Source organism: Prunus persica, chromosome G3 (assembly GCF_000346465.2).
Source record: "Prunus persica cultivar Lovell chromosome G3, Prunus_persica_NCBIv2, whole genome shotgun sequence".
NCBI lineage: Eukaryota > Viridiplantae > Streptophyta > Magnoliopsida > Rosales > Rosaceae > Prunus > Prunus persica.
Window position 1 is genome coordinate 7390486 of NC_034011.1, and position 21396 is coordinate 7411881.

The following is a 21396-nucleotide window of genomic DNA, read 5'->3' on the forward strand; positions in this document are numbered from 1 at the left end:
TGCTGTCTCTTTAAGTAATGGAGACACTAGGCCTAGTCACCCTCTCTCCAGCCTCATCCATGATTGCAAAGACTTCCTTTTGCGTGACTGTGACTGTTCCATTTCTCATATTTATAGAGAACAAAACAATGCTGCTAACCATATGGCACATATGGGTCAAAACTCCAATTTGGGTTATCATGTTGTTGATCTTCCCCCTCCTATTGGAAGCCTCTTGGCAAATGATTCAGTTAGGATGACCACTGCTAGGCTTGTCCCAGTGTGTATTTTTTCTGATTTTTCTTGGGGCTTCGGCCCTCTTTGTAATAAATTTTTAAAAAATTAAAATTAAAATAAAAGCCAAAGAAATTAAAACAAAGAAAAAACAAATCATGAAATCCATTTTTTTTCCTTTAATTATTTTTTTCTATTAAAAAGTTTGGGGAGAATGCATTTGATTACTTCTGGTCTTGGGGTTCCTGCACTTGAAAAAAAAAAACTTGGAGCGTATCGCTCAAATCATTAGTCCGGTACTGAATGTAGCTTTTTCATTGGGCAAAATGCCTAATATATACAAAGCTCTGGTAGTTAGGGGTCGAAATGCTGTTGTGACTTGGGAAGTACAACAATTATTAGGAAATAATCCAAGAACTTGGTTGGTAGACCTTTGAAAATCCCCTTTTTGTCAACAATTGTGCACTCGAAGATTGTCTTTTTGGAAAATGGTTGTTGGGTCTTGACTTCTCTTTTTTCTTAACTTTGGCTCTTTCATTATGGTCATTCTTTAATCTTACACCCAGATCGAACTCTTTTATTTTCTTATTAGCTTTCTCTGCGCTTTGTTGGAAAAAAAAAATTTCCCAAGTTCCAAACTTCTGTTGAGACTTCAATAATAAAATATCATTATTTTCTATAGAGATAGATGGAGTTCTACGACAATTGACTTTGATTCTTTGAGAAACCGATAGGTCTTTTGATATTGGGAAGGGAAAAAATCAACCAAAATGTCTTTCAGTTGAAAAGATACAAACCAACCAATACATCTTTCGGTTGAAAGTGACTTAACCGACTGATATGTCTTTAATTGGTACATTATTCTGACTTAATTAAATGTATTAATTGGTAAATCAGACACCGAACCTGGGTTGCAAGTGACTAAACCAACCCCACCAAATTGACAAGAAACGTCTATGGACTTGTCTAATTTAAAAGACAAAATTTTCCACATCCAAATAAAATAATCACAGGAAGAATAGAATATCAATTTGTGTCAATTCTTTTCTGGTACAAATTCGTGTAGTTTCGCTTGGAGTTTATATTAAAATTGTGATACCACTACTACATTTTACACTTTGCGCGACGAAGAGAATTTCGTCGCGCAAAATACATTGTAGTCGCACAAATTTCAGCGCGATAGAAACTTCGTCGCGCAGAATCCGTCGCGCAAAAGATCGTGAAGAAAGACTTTGCGCGACGAAGTTTTTTCATTGGTCACGCAAAGCGACTTTGCGCGATGAATAAATATTGATCGCGCAAAGCGACTTTGCGTGACGAAAAAGATTGGTCGCGCAAAATGACTTTGCGCCATGAAAAATATTGGTAGATGAAAGTTGTGCGCGACGAAATACATTGGTCGCGCAAAGGTTTGCGCGACGAAAAACATTGGTCGCGCAAAGTCTAAAAAAAATTTTAAAAAAATAAAAAATTCCCGCGTCCAATTTTTGGTACCTGCCCAAATTTTTTGAGTTATGCGCGACGAATACGAACGTCGCGCAAATATTTGCGCGACGAAATATTTTTTGTTTTAAATTTTTTTAATTTAAAATAAACTAATTTAATAGTTTGCGCTACGAAATATTTTGTCGCGCAAGGTTTTTGACTTTTTGTTTTATTATTTCTTTAATATGAATTTATTTATATGAATTTTTTCAAATTTTTACTTTTTAAATTTAATTTAATTGTATGATTTCTTTTTAAAATTACTTTAATTTAAATTGATATTAATTTTTACTTTTTAAATTTAATTTAATTGTATGATTTTTTTAATTACTTTAAATTAAATTGACATATTCAAAATAAAATTACATATGAAAAATAGTGATTAAATTATCCAATAAATACATATATATAATATTCAAAATGTACACATAAATTAACAAAGTACAATAATAAAATCCTAATACAACCGTATTGTGGTGGTAGTGGCGGATGATATGTTTTGATAGCTACCTAATCCTCAACTTTAGCCGTCAAAGTCTCGATGATTCCCTACAAAAAAAACAAATATGGTCAAATAACCACAAAAAAAAAGAAGGCATAATCTCCCCTAAAATTGTTATACCACAAATCCAACCCAAACTCCAATCCCTCCCCTTTACTCATTCCCAAAACCCACACAAACTCAAAATTAACTCCAAAAACACATATTAATGAAAAAAATTTAAAATTTGGAGAGAATATACCTTTTGGCAAGATTGAGAGTGAATGAGAATGAGAGGGTGAAGTGAGTGTGAGAGAATTAGAGAAGATAGTGATAGAGAGGTGAGAGAGTGAGTGAGAGAGATGAGAGAGTGAGTGAGAGAGAGTGAGAGATAGTGAAGAGAGAGATGAGAGATTAAGTGAGAGGAGTGAGTGAGAGAAATGGTGGGATATGGGGAGAGGGAAAGAGAAGGAGAGGTAAGAGTAGAGAAAGGCATTGAGAAAATGGTGGATGAGTTATTTCGGTTTAAAAACCGTATCACGGTACGCGATGAAAAATATTGGTCGAGCAAAATATATTGGTCGCGCAAAGTCTAAAAAAATTATTTTAAAAAAAATAAAAATCCCTACGTCCCATTTTTGGTACCCGCCAAAATTTTTAAATTTTTGCGCGACGAATATAGGAATATTGGTCGCGCAAAGTCTAAAAAAATTATTTTAAAAAAATAAAAATCCCCGTGTCCCATTTTTGGTACCCGACAAAATTTTTAAATTTTTGCGCGACGAATATAGGAATATTGGTCGCGCAAAGTTTAAAAAAAAATATTTAAAAAAAATAAAAATCCCCGCGTTCCATTTTTGGTACCAGCCAAAATTTTTAAATTTTTGCGCGACGAATATAGGAATATTGGTCTCGCAAAGTCTAAAAAAATTATTTAAAAAAAATAAAAATTCCCGCGTCCCATTTTTGGTACCCGCCAAAATTTTTAAATTTTTGCGCGACGAAAAATACATACTGGTCGGGCAAAGTCTAAAAAAATTCCCGCGTCCGATTTTTGGTACCCGCCCAAATTTTTGCGAGACGAAAAATATATATTGGTCGCGCAAAGTTTTGAGCGACAAAAAATATTGGTCGCGCAAAGTCTAAATTTTTTTTATTTTTTTATAAAATCCCACGTCCCATTTTTGGTACCCGTCCAAATTTTTAGAGTTTTGCGCGACAAATTGTTGGTTGCGCAAACTTTTGAGAGACGAAAAATTGGTTCGTAACACAATATTTATAAAAATAATTGTTATGAATAATAAAAATAAAATTAATTTATTTTACAATTTAAAATATAAATAAGGTTAAAGCTGCTTAATAAATATATATACTATTCAATTTCTTAAGTGTTATACGTACAAAATAAATAAATTTAAAGCTACTTAATAAATAAATATATATACACACACCATTCAACGATCCAACCGTCAGACTTATTTGTATATACTTCAAGATCGTATACCCCAAAAATCACAAAAAATAAACATTCAGAGATCTAGTAACGAGACAAAACTTTTCGATAGTTATAAATGAAAAATTACGATTTAACGGTTATTTTAACTCCGATTTTGATGATTTTTTTTACAGCTACACTCCTTGACCATATATGAATACAATGACTGAATTTGATCTTCAATTTAAAATATTTACACTAGTGGATACCACAAAATCTTATGTTATATCTAACGAACGTATAAATAACCTCTTAATTGTTAGTGAATATATTGTTTTGATGGCATATGCATTCACCAAAACTAGTTTCAAGGATCCAACCGTCAAACTTGTTTATTTATACTTCAAGATCATATACGCCAAAAATCGGAAAAAATAAACATTCAGAGATCAAGTAATGGGACAAAACTTTTCGACGGTTATAATGAAAAATAACGATTTAACGGTTATTTTAACTCCGATTTTGATGATTTTTTACAGCTACACTCCTTGACCCTATATGAATACAATGAACTAATTCGATCGTCAATTTAAAATATATATTTTCTAACAAAAACTCAATCTGAACAACAATAATATATTTTTCTAACAAAAATCCGATCCGATCTAAAATAATAAATTTAAAGCTACTTAATAAATATATATACTGTTTAATTTCTTAAGTGTTATGCATACAAAAAAAAAAACAAAAATAAATTAGTTTAGGCGACGAAATGTTTGGATTACGTCATGCAAAGATTTTAAAAAATATATATTTTATTTTTATAAGGACTTTGCGTGACGAAGTTCATTGTTGCGTCGCGCAAAGTCACTTTGAGCGATGGTGTATTGTTGTCGCGCAAAGTTACTTTGCGCGACGAATTTTTTTTCGTCGCGCAAAATTTGGTCGCGCAAGACTTTGAGCGACGATGTATTGTCGTCGCTCAAAAGTTTGTCGCGCGAAGTGACTTTGCGCTACGAACTGTTTTTCGTCGCACAAAATTTGGTCGCGCAAGACTTTGAGCGACGAAGTTTTGAGTTTCGTCGCGCAAAGTGACTTTGAGCGACGAATAGTTTTTCGTTGCGCAAAATTTGGTCGCGCAAGAGGTTTTTTTTACTAGTGTACATCTCATAGACGACGATAACACTATCTAATTTTTCTGTCATGTCATGGAGAAATTTCTAGGTGACATGTCATTATGTTGTTCAGAATTTTACTCAAATTATAACACTTATAAAATCATTAAAACTACAATTTTTTAAGACTTATTTATTGAAATATCTCATGTGATTTTAAAATTGTCTCAGGTTGCCCTCAGAAGTGTCTAATGACTCAACATCCCCCTTGAACTTCCATTCTATGACCAATGTTGTCCCATTTCGTTAGTTTTCATACAAAACTCATGAAATCCGCTAATGTGACATGGGTATTTTGATAATTTTAACTATTAAATATAAAAAAATGCTTGAAATTATTCACAATCAAATATGTAAAATAATTAAATAACATAAAAATTAAAAGAGTATTGCTATACTTACCATATTTTTATCTCACATTTCTATACCACATGATGTGACATATTCATATCATGTCACATCAATTAAATCAATGAAGTGTATTTTAATAAAGAAAGTTTACTAACATTTTTTTTAAAGTGTTAATAAATCATAAAAAGAAAAGAAAATATTAAATAATTTTAATTGATGTGGCTGTCCACCTCATTTGCCACTAAGGTGGTATGAGAATATGGTATACAAATGTGGTAAGAGTAGCAATGAAAAATCAAAAAATTAAAATTAAAATTAACACAACCTCAAAGTTATGCATCTTCTTCAGCTCCATCGTACCACTATCCCACTATACACCCGAACCACATCAACAACCGCCCACACCTCCTACCGACAACCACCAAACTGATCTTCCCACACAAACCCATATGCCGCTTTTCTAATTCTGATCTCCAACCGTTTTAACCCAACACTTACCCCTATCTTGCGAGATCCAGTCGCCCCACCCTCCATCGAAATCTCAACCCAGCCACAGCTCCCCTTGCAACTAAACATCCGTATAATTTAAACAATACTAATGTTATTCATAATAAATTAAAAAAATAACATTACAATTAACCTACAATTGTTGCCGATGAGGTTTCATATCATACTGATCTTACTAATACAGAGAGAGCTAAATAAGAAAAAATAAATTTATCAAAAAAAGAAAAAATAAAAGTGGCGTTTGCTCAAGAAAAAAAAAAAGCATTCAACTTACTTTGGATTGGCATACTCAAGAAGGCAAAAAAAAAACGTAGGATTCTTGTGATGCACACACACTTTGATGAAATTGAGTAATGTTAATAAATTGGTCCTTTATAAAGAGAATTCCAATCTCACTTAAATAAGGAATTCCCAAAACCCAATTGAATAAGATAACACCTACTTAAAACCCAATTAAGTAAGAAATTATAGATTATAAAGAGAATTCCAATCTCACTTAAATAAGGAATTCCCAAAACCCAATTGAATAAGATAACACCTACTTAAAACCCAATTAAGTAAGAAATTATAGAAATTGGAAAGCCCAAGAGAAATGGACTACCAGCTTCCTTTTTTAAAAAAAAAAACCTTAGTCCAAAACGATGTCGTTTTGGTCAGGTTAAATAAAACTTAAAATAAAAAATAAAAAATAAAAAATAATCATTTTTTAAAGCCTGGTCCAAAATGACTTCGTTTTGGCCAGGCTGTGTTAAAAAAAATAAGCACGCGCGCGTTGCGCTTAGAGCGCAACAGTTGTAGCGCAGCGCCCAATTTGGTTTGGGCATTTCGTAGAGCATGTTGCGTACATCTCGGGTCTGAAACAGAGATGCAACTCCAGTTGCTCAAATGAAATTTTCTGACGACCGGAGATGTAGGTGCACCTCCTTGCGCCTGCACAAGTACACCACTAAATGAGGCAACTTTGGTCACATAGGGGATATGTCTTTAGGGTGGCTCATGCAATGACACAGTAATCTGTTTTCTCTTCCACTTGTTAAAATATCATTATTCTACAACGAAAAGAAAAAAGAAAAAAGAAAAAAGAAAAATCATGTGGCTCATGTGACATTTTGTCTTCCACTTGTCAGACAAAGCAATTGTTAAAGCCTCACATATCTTCTTGACCAAAAAATTTATTATTTAATTATTAAAAAAAAAAAAAAAAAAAAACCTCACATATCTTTATCTTTTTTCTCAAATATTTTAACAAGTGGTATGAAATCGATATCATGGATTTTGATTTAGGACATTAATTGGCATGAGAGCAACACGAAACATTATGAGATGAGTTCTTGATAATTTGATGACATTTGTCTTCTCAATATTGGACTAATTCACTACGCCAAAATTGACTTTTAGAACCCCAACTTTCTTTATTAGTCAGATACAAACAAATGCATGGTTAGTGTAGAAATAAATTATTATGAGAGCTGTCGCACATTTTCAATTGGGACCAAAGTCAATCTTTATAAAGCGCCACCCAAAAGAGAAACAAAAAAAAATTCATAACCCTAAAACCAAGCTAAGTATTAAGATGCATGCCGATAGCTCTTCAGTTTCAGGCCATGGCCAAACTGTTTGTGTCACCGGAGCTGGAGGCTTCATTGCTTCCTGGATTGTCAAACTTTTGCTAGAAAGAGGCTACATTGTGAGGGGAACCTTGAGAAACCCAGGTCACTCCAAATCATTATCTTCTTGGCCTCTGAGTTGTTTTTTTGTCTTACATTCGAAGTGTCGACATGTTATGTTGCGGGACTTTGAATTAAAACCGACCATTAATTTATTTCAATTATACATGAATTTGCGGTTTTGATTCCTAGTTTGACATAACACGTAACATATATTTTGAGACATAATTCTTCCTTGTATTGATATGTTTTTTTTCCTTTTTGATGCTTTTCTTATTTTGGGTTGATCACAGATGACCCAAAGAATGCTCATTTGAGGGAGCTTGAAGGAGCTCAAGATAGGTTGACTTTACGTAAAGCTGATCTTCTTGACTTTGAGAGCCTTAAAGAAGCCATCAACGGTTGTGATGGCGTTTTTCACACAGCATCACCGGTTACGGATGACCCAGTGAGTTTTTTTCGTTTCTGCTTCCTTACTTTGTTTCTTCCTTTTCCTGTTTGGTTGCTGAGACTGCCAGAAAATATGCACACTTTTTCTCTTATGTGCATGCACAGTTTTTCGATCAGTTTGTGTATCCTTCAAACAAAACTATCACGTGGTGGTTCTGGGCCAGAAACCACTTGCTTTTGTCGATTGTGATGTTGTGGTGGACCTCCAAAATTGTTCTCCAAGTCCCATAATAGTATTTAAAAGGTGAAAAAAAAAAACACTAGCTAAGAAAGGAATAGTTTGGTCACGGATATTGGTTTTGGTTGGGTGAAGATTTTTCCCTTTTTCATATATATTTTCTTAAATTAGCTTTCAAATTCACGTCCCACATTATAAAGTCTATTAGAAAGTAAAGCGGCTTGAATTTTTTCCTACTATTGTAACGATATATTCATTATCTTATATGAAATAATTTACATTTTCGCAGCATGGTGTCATGATTACATCTTAACTAAAGTTTAAGATAAGAAAAAAAAAAAAATGCATGTCTAGTAGTTTGGTAAAAAGCTCACATTTTAGGGTACATAACCCTAGCTGCTAAGAGAGGGAAAGAAAAAGAAAGAGAACGCGTCAGCTTCCGGATCCTGTTGGATGTTCGATGTTCTTTGGCTTTTGGGGGACCTCTATCGATCTACTTTTCTTTTGGGAGATCTGTTGTCTCAGATCTGGGCTAGCTTTGGTTGTGCCTCATCTTACGAGGCTGCTTTTTAAGGTGTTGCGACTTGATCATAGTAGATCCACTACTCATTGGTACGTTGAGGCTCTGGAGTAACTCGGTGGCGCTCTCTATGTCTTACCCCGAAAAGATTATTGGCGGTTAATTTTCCTTTTGCCTACATCATTTTAGTTTTTAGTATTATTTTGGTTCAGTTTGTTCAAAGAAACTTTGTAAATTTTATGTGTTTTTTTTCTCTCATAATTCTAAAAGCTTAGTTGAGTTTGCTGGGTGTTCTTAGTCTTTTAAGAGAGTCATGTCGGTTAGTGGCTAGTTTTTGTCTTTGATGTCATTGGACTATATTCGGAAAAATTATGGCGATTAAAAGAGGTTTTAGAAAAGTTATTTTCCAATGTTATTCTCTCCATATTTCCATTTTTTTATTATTTATTTATAAAATTAATGAGGTATTAAAATTACCAATTTAGGCTATATCCTAACACGTGGATGTATTCTAGTACCATAAAAATTTCTCCAAAATGTATCCCAAATGCCTTGGAAAAAAAAGATATATTGTACCTAAACTCAAAATAAAATTTGCTTATGATTTTCTACTACAATATATTATCTCTATGCTATTAAAATATTTTGAAGGGATTGGATTTGTTATTTTCATTTTTTTAATAGTAAATTTAACTTAACCCTTTCAAGGTAATTTTTTCAACTACAACTAGGGATGGCAAAAATTCCCGTAGGAGCGGGTCCCCGACCTTAACGGAGGGAGATTTCGGGGCTAAATGGGTATCGGGTACTAGGATCCCCGAACTTGAAAAATTCCCGACGGGTATGGGAAGGGGATGGTATTGGTGTCCCCATCCCCGAACCCGACCCGAAAATATATATGTTTATATTTAAATAAATAAATATATATATAATTATAATATTTATGTTTAACCCTAAGTTAACTCCCCTCTCCTAATTCTTCCTAATTTTCTATGGAATTTCATATTGATGTGATTTTGAATAGTTGTGTTGAACTTTATAGTTAATTTAGATGTGTTGAATGATAATGTAATATGAAACTTAATGCTAAAATGTATGATAAATATTTTTTTATGCAAAAAAAATCAGGGATTCGGGGCGGGTATGGGGGATAGTCCCCCTACGGGGACGGGGACGGGGATTCCCTGAAACCTAATAAACGGGGATGGGTTCGGGGACGGGGGCGGGGATGGAGAGAGGGGATGGGGATAATATTGTCATACCCGGCCCCTACCTGACCCGTTGCCATCCCTAACTACAACCCATCTCTTTATTTTTGTTTGAATAAAATATAGTTTTTTTCTAAATAAAACCCGATGACTAGGATCCAACTTGGGAAGTTACCTAATCAAACGCAAAATCGAATTTGTTGTACTTTTTCGATTCCTAAATACCCCAACTAAGAGCATCCATAATGATGCTCTTTGTTTCTTAGCTAAAATTTAGCTAAAAATATAAGAAAGCTATTTTAGGAGCTCTCTGAAAAATTTCAACTCCAACCATACTCTCTAATTTGGAGAGTCATAAATGCTATAACTCTTTTTTGATTGGTCCATCTCTATTATAAATAAAAAATAGTTAGCATTAAATAAAGGTTTGAAATACTCATTAAATAAAGAAGCATTAAATTATAGGAAGCAACTAGGAGTTCTCTCTCTCCTTAGATTTAGGAGCTCCTAGACGACTCCCTATTTTAGGAGGTGGATAAGGAGCATGGTTGGAGTTGCATTTTTATAATTCCTCCCTAAAATTTGTCTAAGGAGGTGGTTTAGGGAGCCCATTGTGGATGCTCTAAGTCATTATTATATTTTGTATATTAATGTAGGAACCAACATAGAAATAAATTTTAATTGGATTGTAACTAATGGCACATGTTGAATTTGAAAAGATCTCCAAATGGATGTAGGAATTAATTTGGAAACTTTTTTAAAACTTAACAATACATTCAGATTTAACATACCTAATCAGTTTATTCAATAAAAAAATAATTTTTAATTTACTTATGAAGTATACATGATTAATTATCTATTATATTATTGTTTCATAAATATAATAGCATACATACAATTTTATGATAAAAAATAACATACATGTTACTTCTTTTACGAAAATAATGTACGTAGTATGAATTTACATATTTTTCAAATAATATACCCAACTTTTATAAAAATATTTTGGATATAATTTACCTAATAATTTCCTATTATGCAATAATATAACTTGTAATTTACCTATTATGGGTAAATTTGTAGGTATATTATATTTTATTGATAATAATTTACCAATTATATTTTATCAGGACAAAATTTGAGGAATTTTTATTGGTAGAAAATTTAATGATTTTTTTATTGGTTCAAAATTTAAAGATTTTTTTATTGGTCGAAATTTTAGGGTTTAGAGGGAATGCCCCAAAAAAAAAAAAAAAACAAAGTCATTGATAAGCTATAAATGATGAAGGCCTTGGATTGTTTTTTTGGGCAAAAAATCTGCTTCACTTTAAAGTTAAGCAGTTTAAGGTGTTTGATAAAAATAAAATATCCCGATTATTTTAAAAGCAATGGCCTTTTGACAGCAACTTTTAAAAGCAGGCTATGAGTTGCTTTTTAAAGCCGCTTTTAAAATAAGCAGAGATGAGCCTTTAATGAATTTTTTTTAATTCCCAAAATACCATTATTAATTTTAAAAATTGATACCACCTCCACCTCCACCTCCACATTCAACTCCACCACCTTCGCCACCACCACCTCCACCACCACCGCCACAACCATAACCTCCTCCTCCACCTCCACCTCCACCTCCACCACTACCACCACCACCTCCTCCTCCTCTTCGACCTTTGCGACCTCCACCACAACCACCTTCACCTCCACTTCCACAACCACCATCCTCACCACTACCTCCACCACTACCTCTTGCACCACCACCTTCACCTCCACCACCACCAGCACTGCCATATGATTAGCACATAATGCTTTCAACATCATGTCTATTTTAGTCATTATTCACACGTGCAATAGTTTTATATTAAAATTTACCAAAATTTTTTGACATTTCTTTTTATATTAACAGCAGTTTAAAAGTATTGTTTACCAAACATGGAGCTGTTTTACTTTACATCTAATTAATTTTAAAGCACAACAGAAGCAAATTTTTTAAAAATGATAACAATCCCAAACTGGCCCGAAGTATTAATTAGAAATGAGAGACATGCTTGAAAACAATGAGGTTTAATTATTTGAAGCTTAGTGGCAAGAAATGTAAATATGTAGGAGTAGTATGACCTTTTATATATTTTAGTTTAAATCTGGATTTTATATATAAATTTCAAAATTAATGGGTTGATGAATGGAGTCTGAGGCGCAGGTTTTCGTGAAGAAAAAGATAGACCTAATTTATTTTGCTAGAACGACATCATTCTCTTTCTTTGATCTCTTTTAGCGAAACACATCTGCCACTGCCTATATCTAGTCTTTTTTTAATAAAGCAATGCATGATGGAACAAATATAGGAACAAATGATAGAGCCCGCAGTGAATGGAACGAAGAATGTGATTGTTGCGGCGGCAGAAGCCAAGGTTAAAAGGGTTGTGTTCACGTCGTCAATTGGTACAGTGTACATGAACCCCACCAGGGGCCCTGCTGTGATGGTCGATGAGTCTTGTTGGAGTAACCTTGAATATTGCAAGAACACCAAGGTCAGACATAATATTATTACAAATTTAATATTTTATCTCTCCAATATATATAGTAGATGCTTAACGACTCATTATGCAAACAAACAAAATCAATATTTGATATATTTATCACTCACTATGTCTCATAATTAAGAACAATTGCTTTTTTTTTTCTTTTCAATACAAGCTTTGCTGTAAACTGTTTAAAATTAATCTAGCTAATCTATAAGGAGGAGACTTGAATTTAGGTGCAAGGGACGGATTCACTACTCTGACCAATTGACATAACCCAGATATGCCATAATAATTAAGAACAGTTGTTTTATTCTAGGGTTTCTATAGGAAATTAGAAAAGGTCAAGTCGGCAAAGAAAGTTTGTGAGATTTTAAAGTAGTATTCTCTCTGGACTTCCATGCTCCTGATAATTCTACTACACAGTGGCGAAGTTAGGATTAGGATTTCATGTGTGTGGAAGCCTTTCGCAAAATATAAACAATAAAAAATTTAAACTTACAAGACATACAAAAGCATAAAAAAAAAATCATATTGTCTATTTATTATAAACCGAAATAAATTAAGCGGTCTATTAATTCTACTAATCAAACCAATAGAAAATCACATATATGGAAATTCATAAAATAAAATTAAAAATACACCAACACAGGTTAACAATTGCAACAAAGGGATAGAGAATTACATACTAAGCAAGAAAAATAAAAAAGGATGAACAAATACATACTTGAAGTTGATCAATTTAGCGAATATCTCTGAACTTTTCCCTTTCCTAATCTGCACATAAATTCAATAGAAAAAAAAGTCATAAATAGTTATAAAGTTAAAAACCTTGGGAATGGGGCGGCGAAGTCTTGGAAAGGAACGTGGTATTGACTGCTAGACCCCACATGGTAAAATTATATATTATTCAATAACACGGAAAGCTAAAACTGGATGGTTCTTTTTTGGCTGTAGGCCCACCACTTTATGCATTTGGAGCTTCCTTACACAATGCATATAGTTATTTTTTTTAATTATAGTAAATTGAGCTTAGACTCATAAAATTTATTTAAAATTATCTACAATTTTTTTCTTTATTTTTTTAATTTAAAATACTCATTTTTTTTCTTCAAATAATACCAAATGACTAGAATCCAACTAAGCAAGTTACCTAATATAATTTAAAATATGATTTATTATTTTTTTTGGATTCCAAAACTACCCTTATTTATAAGTTAATGTGTTATGGGGAATATAACTAATGATACGCGTTGAATTTAGAAAGATCTTCAAATAATTGTAATGGATGTAGGAATTAATTTAGAAACTTATTTGAAATTAAATATTAATTAAACATTAACTTATTAGTAATCTGTAGGTGATTAACGTTTTGGTTTATTTAATAAAAAAAATTATGTTGTTTTCCTTTTATGAATTATATGACTAGTAATCTATTTTATTATAGTTTTATGAATAATAGTGTACATTCTAATGATGTTGAAAAGTAATTTGATAATCTATTTATTTATTTTTTTAAATGAACCTATTTTTATTCTAAATAATGTACTTATTTTTCTTTCTAAATAAAATACCTTTTTTTCCCTCTAAATAAAGCACCTATTACTTGTTTTATGAAAACAACTTTTTTTTTTATAAAAATGAACCTATTTTTTCTCTACATAATGTACCTATTTTTCTTTCTAAATGTACCTTTTTTTTCCCTCTAAATAAAGCACCTATTACTTGTTTTATGAAAACAATTTTTTTTTTTAAATGAACCTATTTTTTCTCTCCAAATAATGTACCTATTTTTTTTTTTCCTCTTATAATGTACCTAGTAAAACAATTTACCTAGTATAATGAACCTATTTTTTTGCTAAATTTTGTATCTATATTTTTCTCTAAATAATGTACATATTACTTGTTTTATGAAAAATAATGTGATAATTTATTTATTTTTTGTTTTATGATTTATTTTTTAAATGAACCTATTTTTTTCTCTAAATAATGTACGTATTTTTTTCCTCTAATAATATATACCTAGTACAACAATTTACCTAGTATAATGAACTTATATTTTTCTTCTAATTAATGTACCTATTCTTTTCTCTATAAAAAATGTGCATAAATTTACATTATACAACATACCTATTTTCATTAAATTATTGTGCACCTATTTTTAATTTTATGAAAAATGTATGGAAATTTCAATTACAAAGTAATTGACCTAGTTTTTTTTTTTAAAATTTAAATTTTTGGTAAATAATATACCTATATTTGTATACGTATTTGTTTATATTTATATTTTATATGTACATTATTGGATATGTAATTTAAAATTTATTTTTATTTTTATTTTTGCAATTTTAAGGGGCGATATGTTAGAGGGAATGGCAACCAAAAGAAATGGGTGATTGATATGTTATTAATAGGGAGTTTTAATTATAATTTTGGCAGTTAATGAAATGCTTGGAATAAATTATAAATAAAATATGAAGTCTGATGGCAACGATGTAAAAACATAGGAATACTACGACTTCTTATATCCTACTGGTCATTTAAGTTTGAAATTACACATAGATTTATAGAATGATGGGTATATGTCTAAGAAATAAAAATTGTAGGGACCTATATTGAACAAGCCCTTTTAATTATTAATAAAAGCCGAGTGGGGGCTTGGGACTGCACTGGTCCCAGTGTGCCTCAGCCCCTGCTACTACGTATTGTTATTCTAGTACAACAACTATTCAAGTGGGTGCTAGAGGTATTGGAGTGCAGTTTGGCACACATGGAAGAGATGGTAAACCATTTTGCTTCTCAATTTGCGTTGACTGAGGAGGAACAGCGAGAACTGGTGGTTGAGCGAGGTAATGCTAGTCTGCTTCGAACTACAAAGTTCCTCCTAGTGGGAAAAGTGCTCACGAAGAAACCTTTCAACAAAGAGGCGTTTAAGCGCACTATGGTGACGCTATGGAGACCAAAGGCACGGGTGGAGATTGTGACCTTGGAGGATAATTTGTTAATGTTTGCTTTCTCCTTTCGACAAGACAGAGCGAGAATTCTAGGACGGGGACTTTGGACCTTTAACCACTATTTGCTGGTAATGAGTGAAGCGGATGACGTGGTAAACCCCTCCCGCACTCCTTTGCACAAACATGAGTTTTGGATTCAGGTTCGTGGGCTTCCATTAGTTTACATGATGAGAGCTATATGGGAAAAGAGATAGGGACTGCATTGGGCGACTTTGTAGTCATTGATCAAAGCAAAATAAGTGATTGCTACGAAAGTTATCTGCGCATCAAAGTAGGCATTGACATCTCAAAGCCACTTAGGAGGTGTATGCCAGTGCAACTCCCTGGAGGACAAACCACAACTCAGTGGGTGGACCTACGCTACGAGAAGCTTCCGCAGGGCTAGTGCTCCCAACGGTTGCTGACTGTAATGCACATTTGATGGAGTCTCCTAATTACTCGGACGTTAACTTAGCCTTAACTCAGGATCTTCATACGGCCACCCTTTTGGGCAATATTTGCTCACATGGGATGATTACCCCTAATCAATGTTGTGATTTTCGTGAACATTTGGTTGGTGTAGATGGGCCAGCTTCTGACCAACATGGGCCCAAAGTGTTTATTGAATGGCCAGGGGGCTTCACGAAGGATATAGCTCAAGAGGATCCTTTTGGGTTTAGTCCAATTATTCGAAGAATCACAAAGGAAGCAAAACTGAAATCAAAGAGAGCCCATGCAGGAAGGAATATATCCAGTATTCATGTAAGTAAGAAAAGTCTTGATGATGGAGGGAATACGGGGACTCCTAATCAAAATGGCAAGAGGCGTGCTTCCCTGACAGGCACTACTGAGAACACACAAGGGTAGAAGAGGCGATGCTTGCCTTTTGTCTCTTCTTTTTCATCACTGAGATAGGCGAGAGTTGGCGTTGCGCAGCCCCGCCGGGAGCCATGAATCTTCTAAGTTGGAACTGCCAAGGGCTTGGGAACCCTTGGACAGTTGAAGCATTACATTGTCTTGTCTGTAATGAGGTTCCCAAAATTGTGTTTCTTTGTGAAACACGTTGTTCTAGGAACGTTATGGAACCAGTTCGACTCAAATTAGGCTTTCGTCAATGTATTGTGGTGGAAAGTAATGGAGCCTCCGAGGGCCTTTGTTTGCTGTGGACAGACGAGTTAGCTGTTTCTCTGAGGTCTGCTAGCAATAACCACATCGATACAAAGGTGGAATTTTTTGGGGTATAGGGAAGATGACGCTTCACAGGTTTCTATGGTTGTCCCGTTATGGCGGAACGTCACCGTTCATGGGACCAATTGACAAGGCCGGAAGCAACAAATTCACTGCCCTGGTTGTGTTGTGGTGACTTCAATAAAATTTTAATAGTGGATGAGAAGATAGGTGGCAGGACTAGAGGGGCACGACAAATGCAAGGGTTCTAGCAGGTTGTGGATGAGTGTGGTTTCAAGGACTTAGGGTTTTCTGGACCAAAGTATACCTGGTGGTGGAATAGTCCGGAGGAAATCCAAATTCGGCTTGACCGTACCCTAATTACTATCAAATGGTTTTCTCGTTTTCCTGGCATGAAAGTCTTGCACTTAAACCCCACGAAGTCTAATCACTTGCCCATCAAAATTACAATCAGTAAGAGGATGTTATCAAATACCAGACGTCGGAAACTATTTTAGCTTTGAAGAGATGTGGGTAGAGCATGAGAATTGAATGGATGCTATAAGGGAGGAATGGCACCGGCCTGAAAGTGGCGCTGTGCCAAGGGCTGTGACTGAAAAATTAAAAAGAACTCGGCTCTGGTTGTTGGAGTGGAGTAGATCAACTTTGGCTCCCTTCCACATCAAATTAAAACCATGTAGACAAAACTAAGTGAGCTGTTGGAAGCCCCCACAACCCCACGAATGGTTGAGACCAGGAAGGAACTTATTGCACAACTTGATTTGCTTGTGGGAAAAAATGAAATTTATTGGCGGCAACGTTCTCAAGCACTTTGGTTGAAAGCGGGTGATCGTAATACTAAATTTTTTAACTATAATAAAGCTTCAAGTCGCAAAAGAAGGAATACTATTTCTGGACTGGAAGATGAGGATGGCAGATGGCAAATGACAAAATCCCAGCTGGAAAAAACAGTGGGCCATTATTTCCAACAACTTTTTTCCTCTAATGGGCACACAAATTATGAGCATGTCTCATATGAGATGAACCAGGTTCTCTTAGTTGATTTCGCAGCAGAAGAAATTAAACATGCACTCTTCTAGATGCATTTGTCAAAAGCCCCAAGTCCAGATGGCTTTTCTCCTTTATTCTACCAAAAGTACTAGGATGTGGTTGGCGTCGATGTGGTCTCAACCATTCTACACTTCTTTCGAACAGGTCAGTTGTTGAAACGGATAAATTATACTCATGTGGTTCTTATCCCCAAGGTCCCTGATCCCAAAAATATGACACAATTGGGCCCGATCAGTTTGTGTAACGTTCTCTACAAAATTAGGGCTAAGATCCTAGCTAATCAGTTGAAAGTTATCCTCCCTTCCTTGATTAGCGACTCGCAAAGTGCATTGTCTCTGGCGAATGATTTCACACAACTCCATTGTGGCTTTTGAACTGCTCCATTTCATGCATAAAAAAACACAAGGGAGGCAGGGGTATATGGCTTTTAAACTGGATATGAGTAAGGCCTATGATCGAGTGGAATAGAATTTCCTAGAGTCCTTGATGCTGGGGATAGGTTTTGATTGGCGGTGGGTTCACTTAATTATGGCATGCCTGACGTCAGTTTCCTACTCTTTCCTGTTGAATGGAAACCCAGTTGGTTATGTCATCCTACAACGTGGCCTGAGACAAGGTGACCCTCTTTCACCCTATTTATTTCTCTTATGTGCTGAGGCGTTCTCAGGTCTAATCTTGCATGCTGAACAAAACGGTACCATGCGGTAGCCTCTGTCGGGGAGATCCCATTATTAGCCATCTATTTTTTGCTGATAACAACCTCTTATTTTTAAAAGCAAGTCAAAAAGTTTGTGAACAGTTGAAACAAATTCTCCAGCGCTATGAGCAGGTGTCAGGTGAAAAAAAAACTTGGATAAAAGTTGTGTCTCTTTTAGTAGAAATGTGGAGCGTGGAGACCAGGATCATTTTGCAACCACATTGGGAGTGGGGCAAGTTAACCAGCATGACAGATACTTGGGTTTGCCTACTCACATTGGCAAATCTTTGGGCCAATGTTTCAACTTGCTTAAAAATAGCGTATGGAAGAAAAATACAAGGCTGCATAGCAAAGTTATTAAGCTTTACTGGTAAAGAAATCCTTCTAAAAGTGGTTGCACAAGCGGTGCCCATATACATGATGAGTTGCTTTATTATTCCTAAAGTTTTGCACGAGGAAATCCAGCAAGTGATGGCTAGTTATTGGTGGGTGAACAAGAACGGAGGCGAAATATTCATTGGTTAAGCTGGAAAAACATGTGTAGACCAAAACATGAGGGTGGTCTTGGCTTTCAGAACCTTTATGCTTTTAATTTGGCTTTGGTAGCCAAGCAATTATGGAGTTTGTTTCATAACCCGCACTCGTTGGTGGCCCGTCTCCTCAAAGCTCGTTACTATAAAGATTGCTACATCCTAGAGGCCCCGCTGGGTAACTCTCCTTCTTATGTTTGGAAAAGTTTGTGCGAAGCTAAAGTGGTCATTGAGAGAAGATCTCGTTGGCGAATTCGTGACGGTCAGAATGTTCAAAATTTGGGGCGACAGATGGTTGCCCACTCCAGACTCCTTCAAAGTCTCGTCTACGCCAGTGGAGGAGCATGATGACCCCCGTGTCAGTTTTCTTATTAATCCAGTTACTTTGCAATGGAAGACATATTTTCTATAAGCTTGGTTTTCTGTGAAAGAAGCGCCAATCATACAGAAAATTCCTTTGAGTTTCCGCCAGCCACCGAACACCTTGATTTGGCATGTTGAGAGACATGGATATTACTTATCCCCTCCAACTTGGGGGGGGAAGCCGCTCGAATCAATTGTGTGGCCAATGGTATCGTTGTACCGGTTTGGAAGGTCCACATCTTTATTTGGAGAGCCGTGCTAAATATTCTGCCCACCAAAGTCAACTTGAAAAGGCGGGGCATAGCTGAGCTGGGAGGGTGCGTGTTTTGTGGAGAGGAGGAAACTAGCTTTTATGTACTTGTGCAGTGCCCCATGGTTGAAGCGGTTTGGCGTCATGTACTGGTGCAATGCCCCAATAGTTTTGCATGATGCTTTAGTTGCAGATTCTTTTTAATTTCCTTGTCTTTAGAAATTTTATATTGTACGGCTGTCATGTGTGGTATTTTTTCCTACCTCAGAGTTTTATCCCACGTGGTTTTCCTCGGGAAGCCAACAACTATCAATTTATCAAGACGAAAATCTATTATTAATTACAAAAAAAATTAAAACCCCATTTCACAGAAGATCAAATAGTCTTTGAAATCCATATAAAATGACCAAATAATCTTGTTTGCATTTGACAAATACAAAATAATATATGCAGAACTGGTACTGCTATGCGAAAACAGTGGCAGAGCAGACAGCTTGGGAAGAGGCCAAGGAGAAAGGGGTGGATTTGGTGGTGGTGAACCCAGTTTTGGTGCTCGGACCACTTCTCCAACCAACCGTCAACGCTAGCATCATCCACATCCTCAAGTACCTCAAAGGCTCTGCCAAGACTTATGCCAATTCTGTGCAGGCCTATGTGCATGTTAGGGACGTGGCTCTGGCCCACATTCTGGTGTATGAAACTCCATCTGCCTCTGGAAGGTACCTTTGTGGTGAGAGTGTGCTTCACCGTGGAGACGTGGTGGAAATCCTAGCCACGTTCTTCCCAGAATACCCAATTCCCACCAGGTAAGTACATCATCATCCTCATCAATTTTGTTTTCTTTATTTCTTGTCTACATAAGATATTTTCTGAGCTACATGTTAACAACCGAGATAGGGATGAGGGCGGGGGACAATGATGGTATTGTCATACCCGGCTCTAAACCACCTGTTGCCATTCCTATTTTGGTATAAGTGAAATGGTAAATATGTTTGTTCATGCATACGTAGGCAACTCTCGAAGTGATTGATTTAGTGTTTGCTTATGGTCCATTACTTAATGTTTTTATAGAATAAAATTTTGGCTAATCATTGGTTTACTTATGGATTCTAAATGGTGCAGGCATATTTTTTTTATTTATGGATTTCTATTTTCAATATTTTTGAAAGTACTCGTGTTTTTTTAATGTTGTGGGATTAACTTAATTAGTATGTCATATATTTGCAGGTGCTCGGATGAAGTCAAACCAAGAGTAAAACCATACAAGTTGACAACCCAGAAGCTACAAGACTTGGGCGTGGAGTTCACTCCAGTGAAACAGTGCCTATATGAAACTGTCAAGAGCTTGCAGGAGAAGGGCCACCTTCCAGTGCCTAAACCACAAGAAGTTCCATTAAAATTCAATCTTAAATCTTGTCTTTAGTGCGGAAATAAACGTCGCAATGGTATTTTAATATTAGATGACAAGTTTGTAATAAGAATATTTTATAAATATTCTGTGTGGCCTACATGAAGTGACTTATGTAGTGAATAAATTATTTAATAAATATTATTTATATATTTTGGTCAAATTAAGAGAAGTAATTTTAGAGGCTATGCGGAGAGAGAAGTTCTGACCTAGTAGCTCTCTCCCTGTGTAAGGAAAAACTCCATAGAGGGGGAAGAGGAAGAAGCATCATTGTCCATGCCCTCATTTCTTGTCATCTTTTCCTTTTGGGCTATGTTTTCAATCAAAATCATTCTCCCAAAACCCGCTCTCTAACACTACTCATGTTCTCTAAATTTGGCTCTACATCGTATTTGATGGGGGTTGCTACAAATTACCCAATTATTTGGCATGGTTTTTTGTTTTCGTTTATTTGTTCGCTCTTATTTGCAAGTTAATCACTGTAAATCATATTTTTCCTAGATCTATTATGGATACGGTGTTAAGTGTGGCCGCGACGACGCTTCTTCAGGTGGTGGTGATAGGATTCATTTACGCTCATGGGTTGCTTTAGAGTTTTGTCTATTGGGTTTGTGGGCTTGTGGGCTTATGGTTCATTGTGGTGAGGCTACATTGGTGAATTGCCTATGAACTTGTACCTAATTTTCAAAGGAAAGTGAACAAGATGACTCTTGGGCAACATTACTTATTAT

General features: G+C 35.1%; 1 protein-coding gene across 1 annotated transcript; it reads left to right on the top strand.

Moving 5' to 3' along the window:
- LOC18782836 (cinnamoyl-CoA reductase 2) lies at positions 6849-20766 on the top strand. The gene is made up of 5 exons (XM_020558791.1): positions 6849-7359; positions 7608-7762; positions 12010-12195; positions 19711-20063; positions 20485-20766. The coding sequence occupies exons 1-5, from the start codon at positions 7110-7112 to the stop codon at positions 20678-20680; spliced, it is 1140 nt and encodes a 379-aa protein (XP_020414380.1). The 5' UTR covers positions 6849-7109; the 3' UTR covers positions 20681-20766.

Excerpts from the sequence above, each read along its gene's own strand:
- LOC18782836 (XM_020558791.1), top strand. The coding sequence starts at position 7,110 with ATGAGAGCTGTCGCACATTTTCAATTGGGACCAAAGTCAATCTTTATA. Across the intron at positions 7,360-7,607 it reads GGGAACCTTGAGAAACCCAG|ATGACCCAAAGAATGCTCAT; the intron begins GTCACTCCAAAT and ends GGTTGATCACAG. Across the intron at positions 7,763-12,009 it reads CACCGGTTACGGATGACCCA|GAACAAATGATAGAGCCCGC; the intron begins GTGAGTTTTTTT and ends GAACAAATATAG.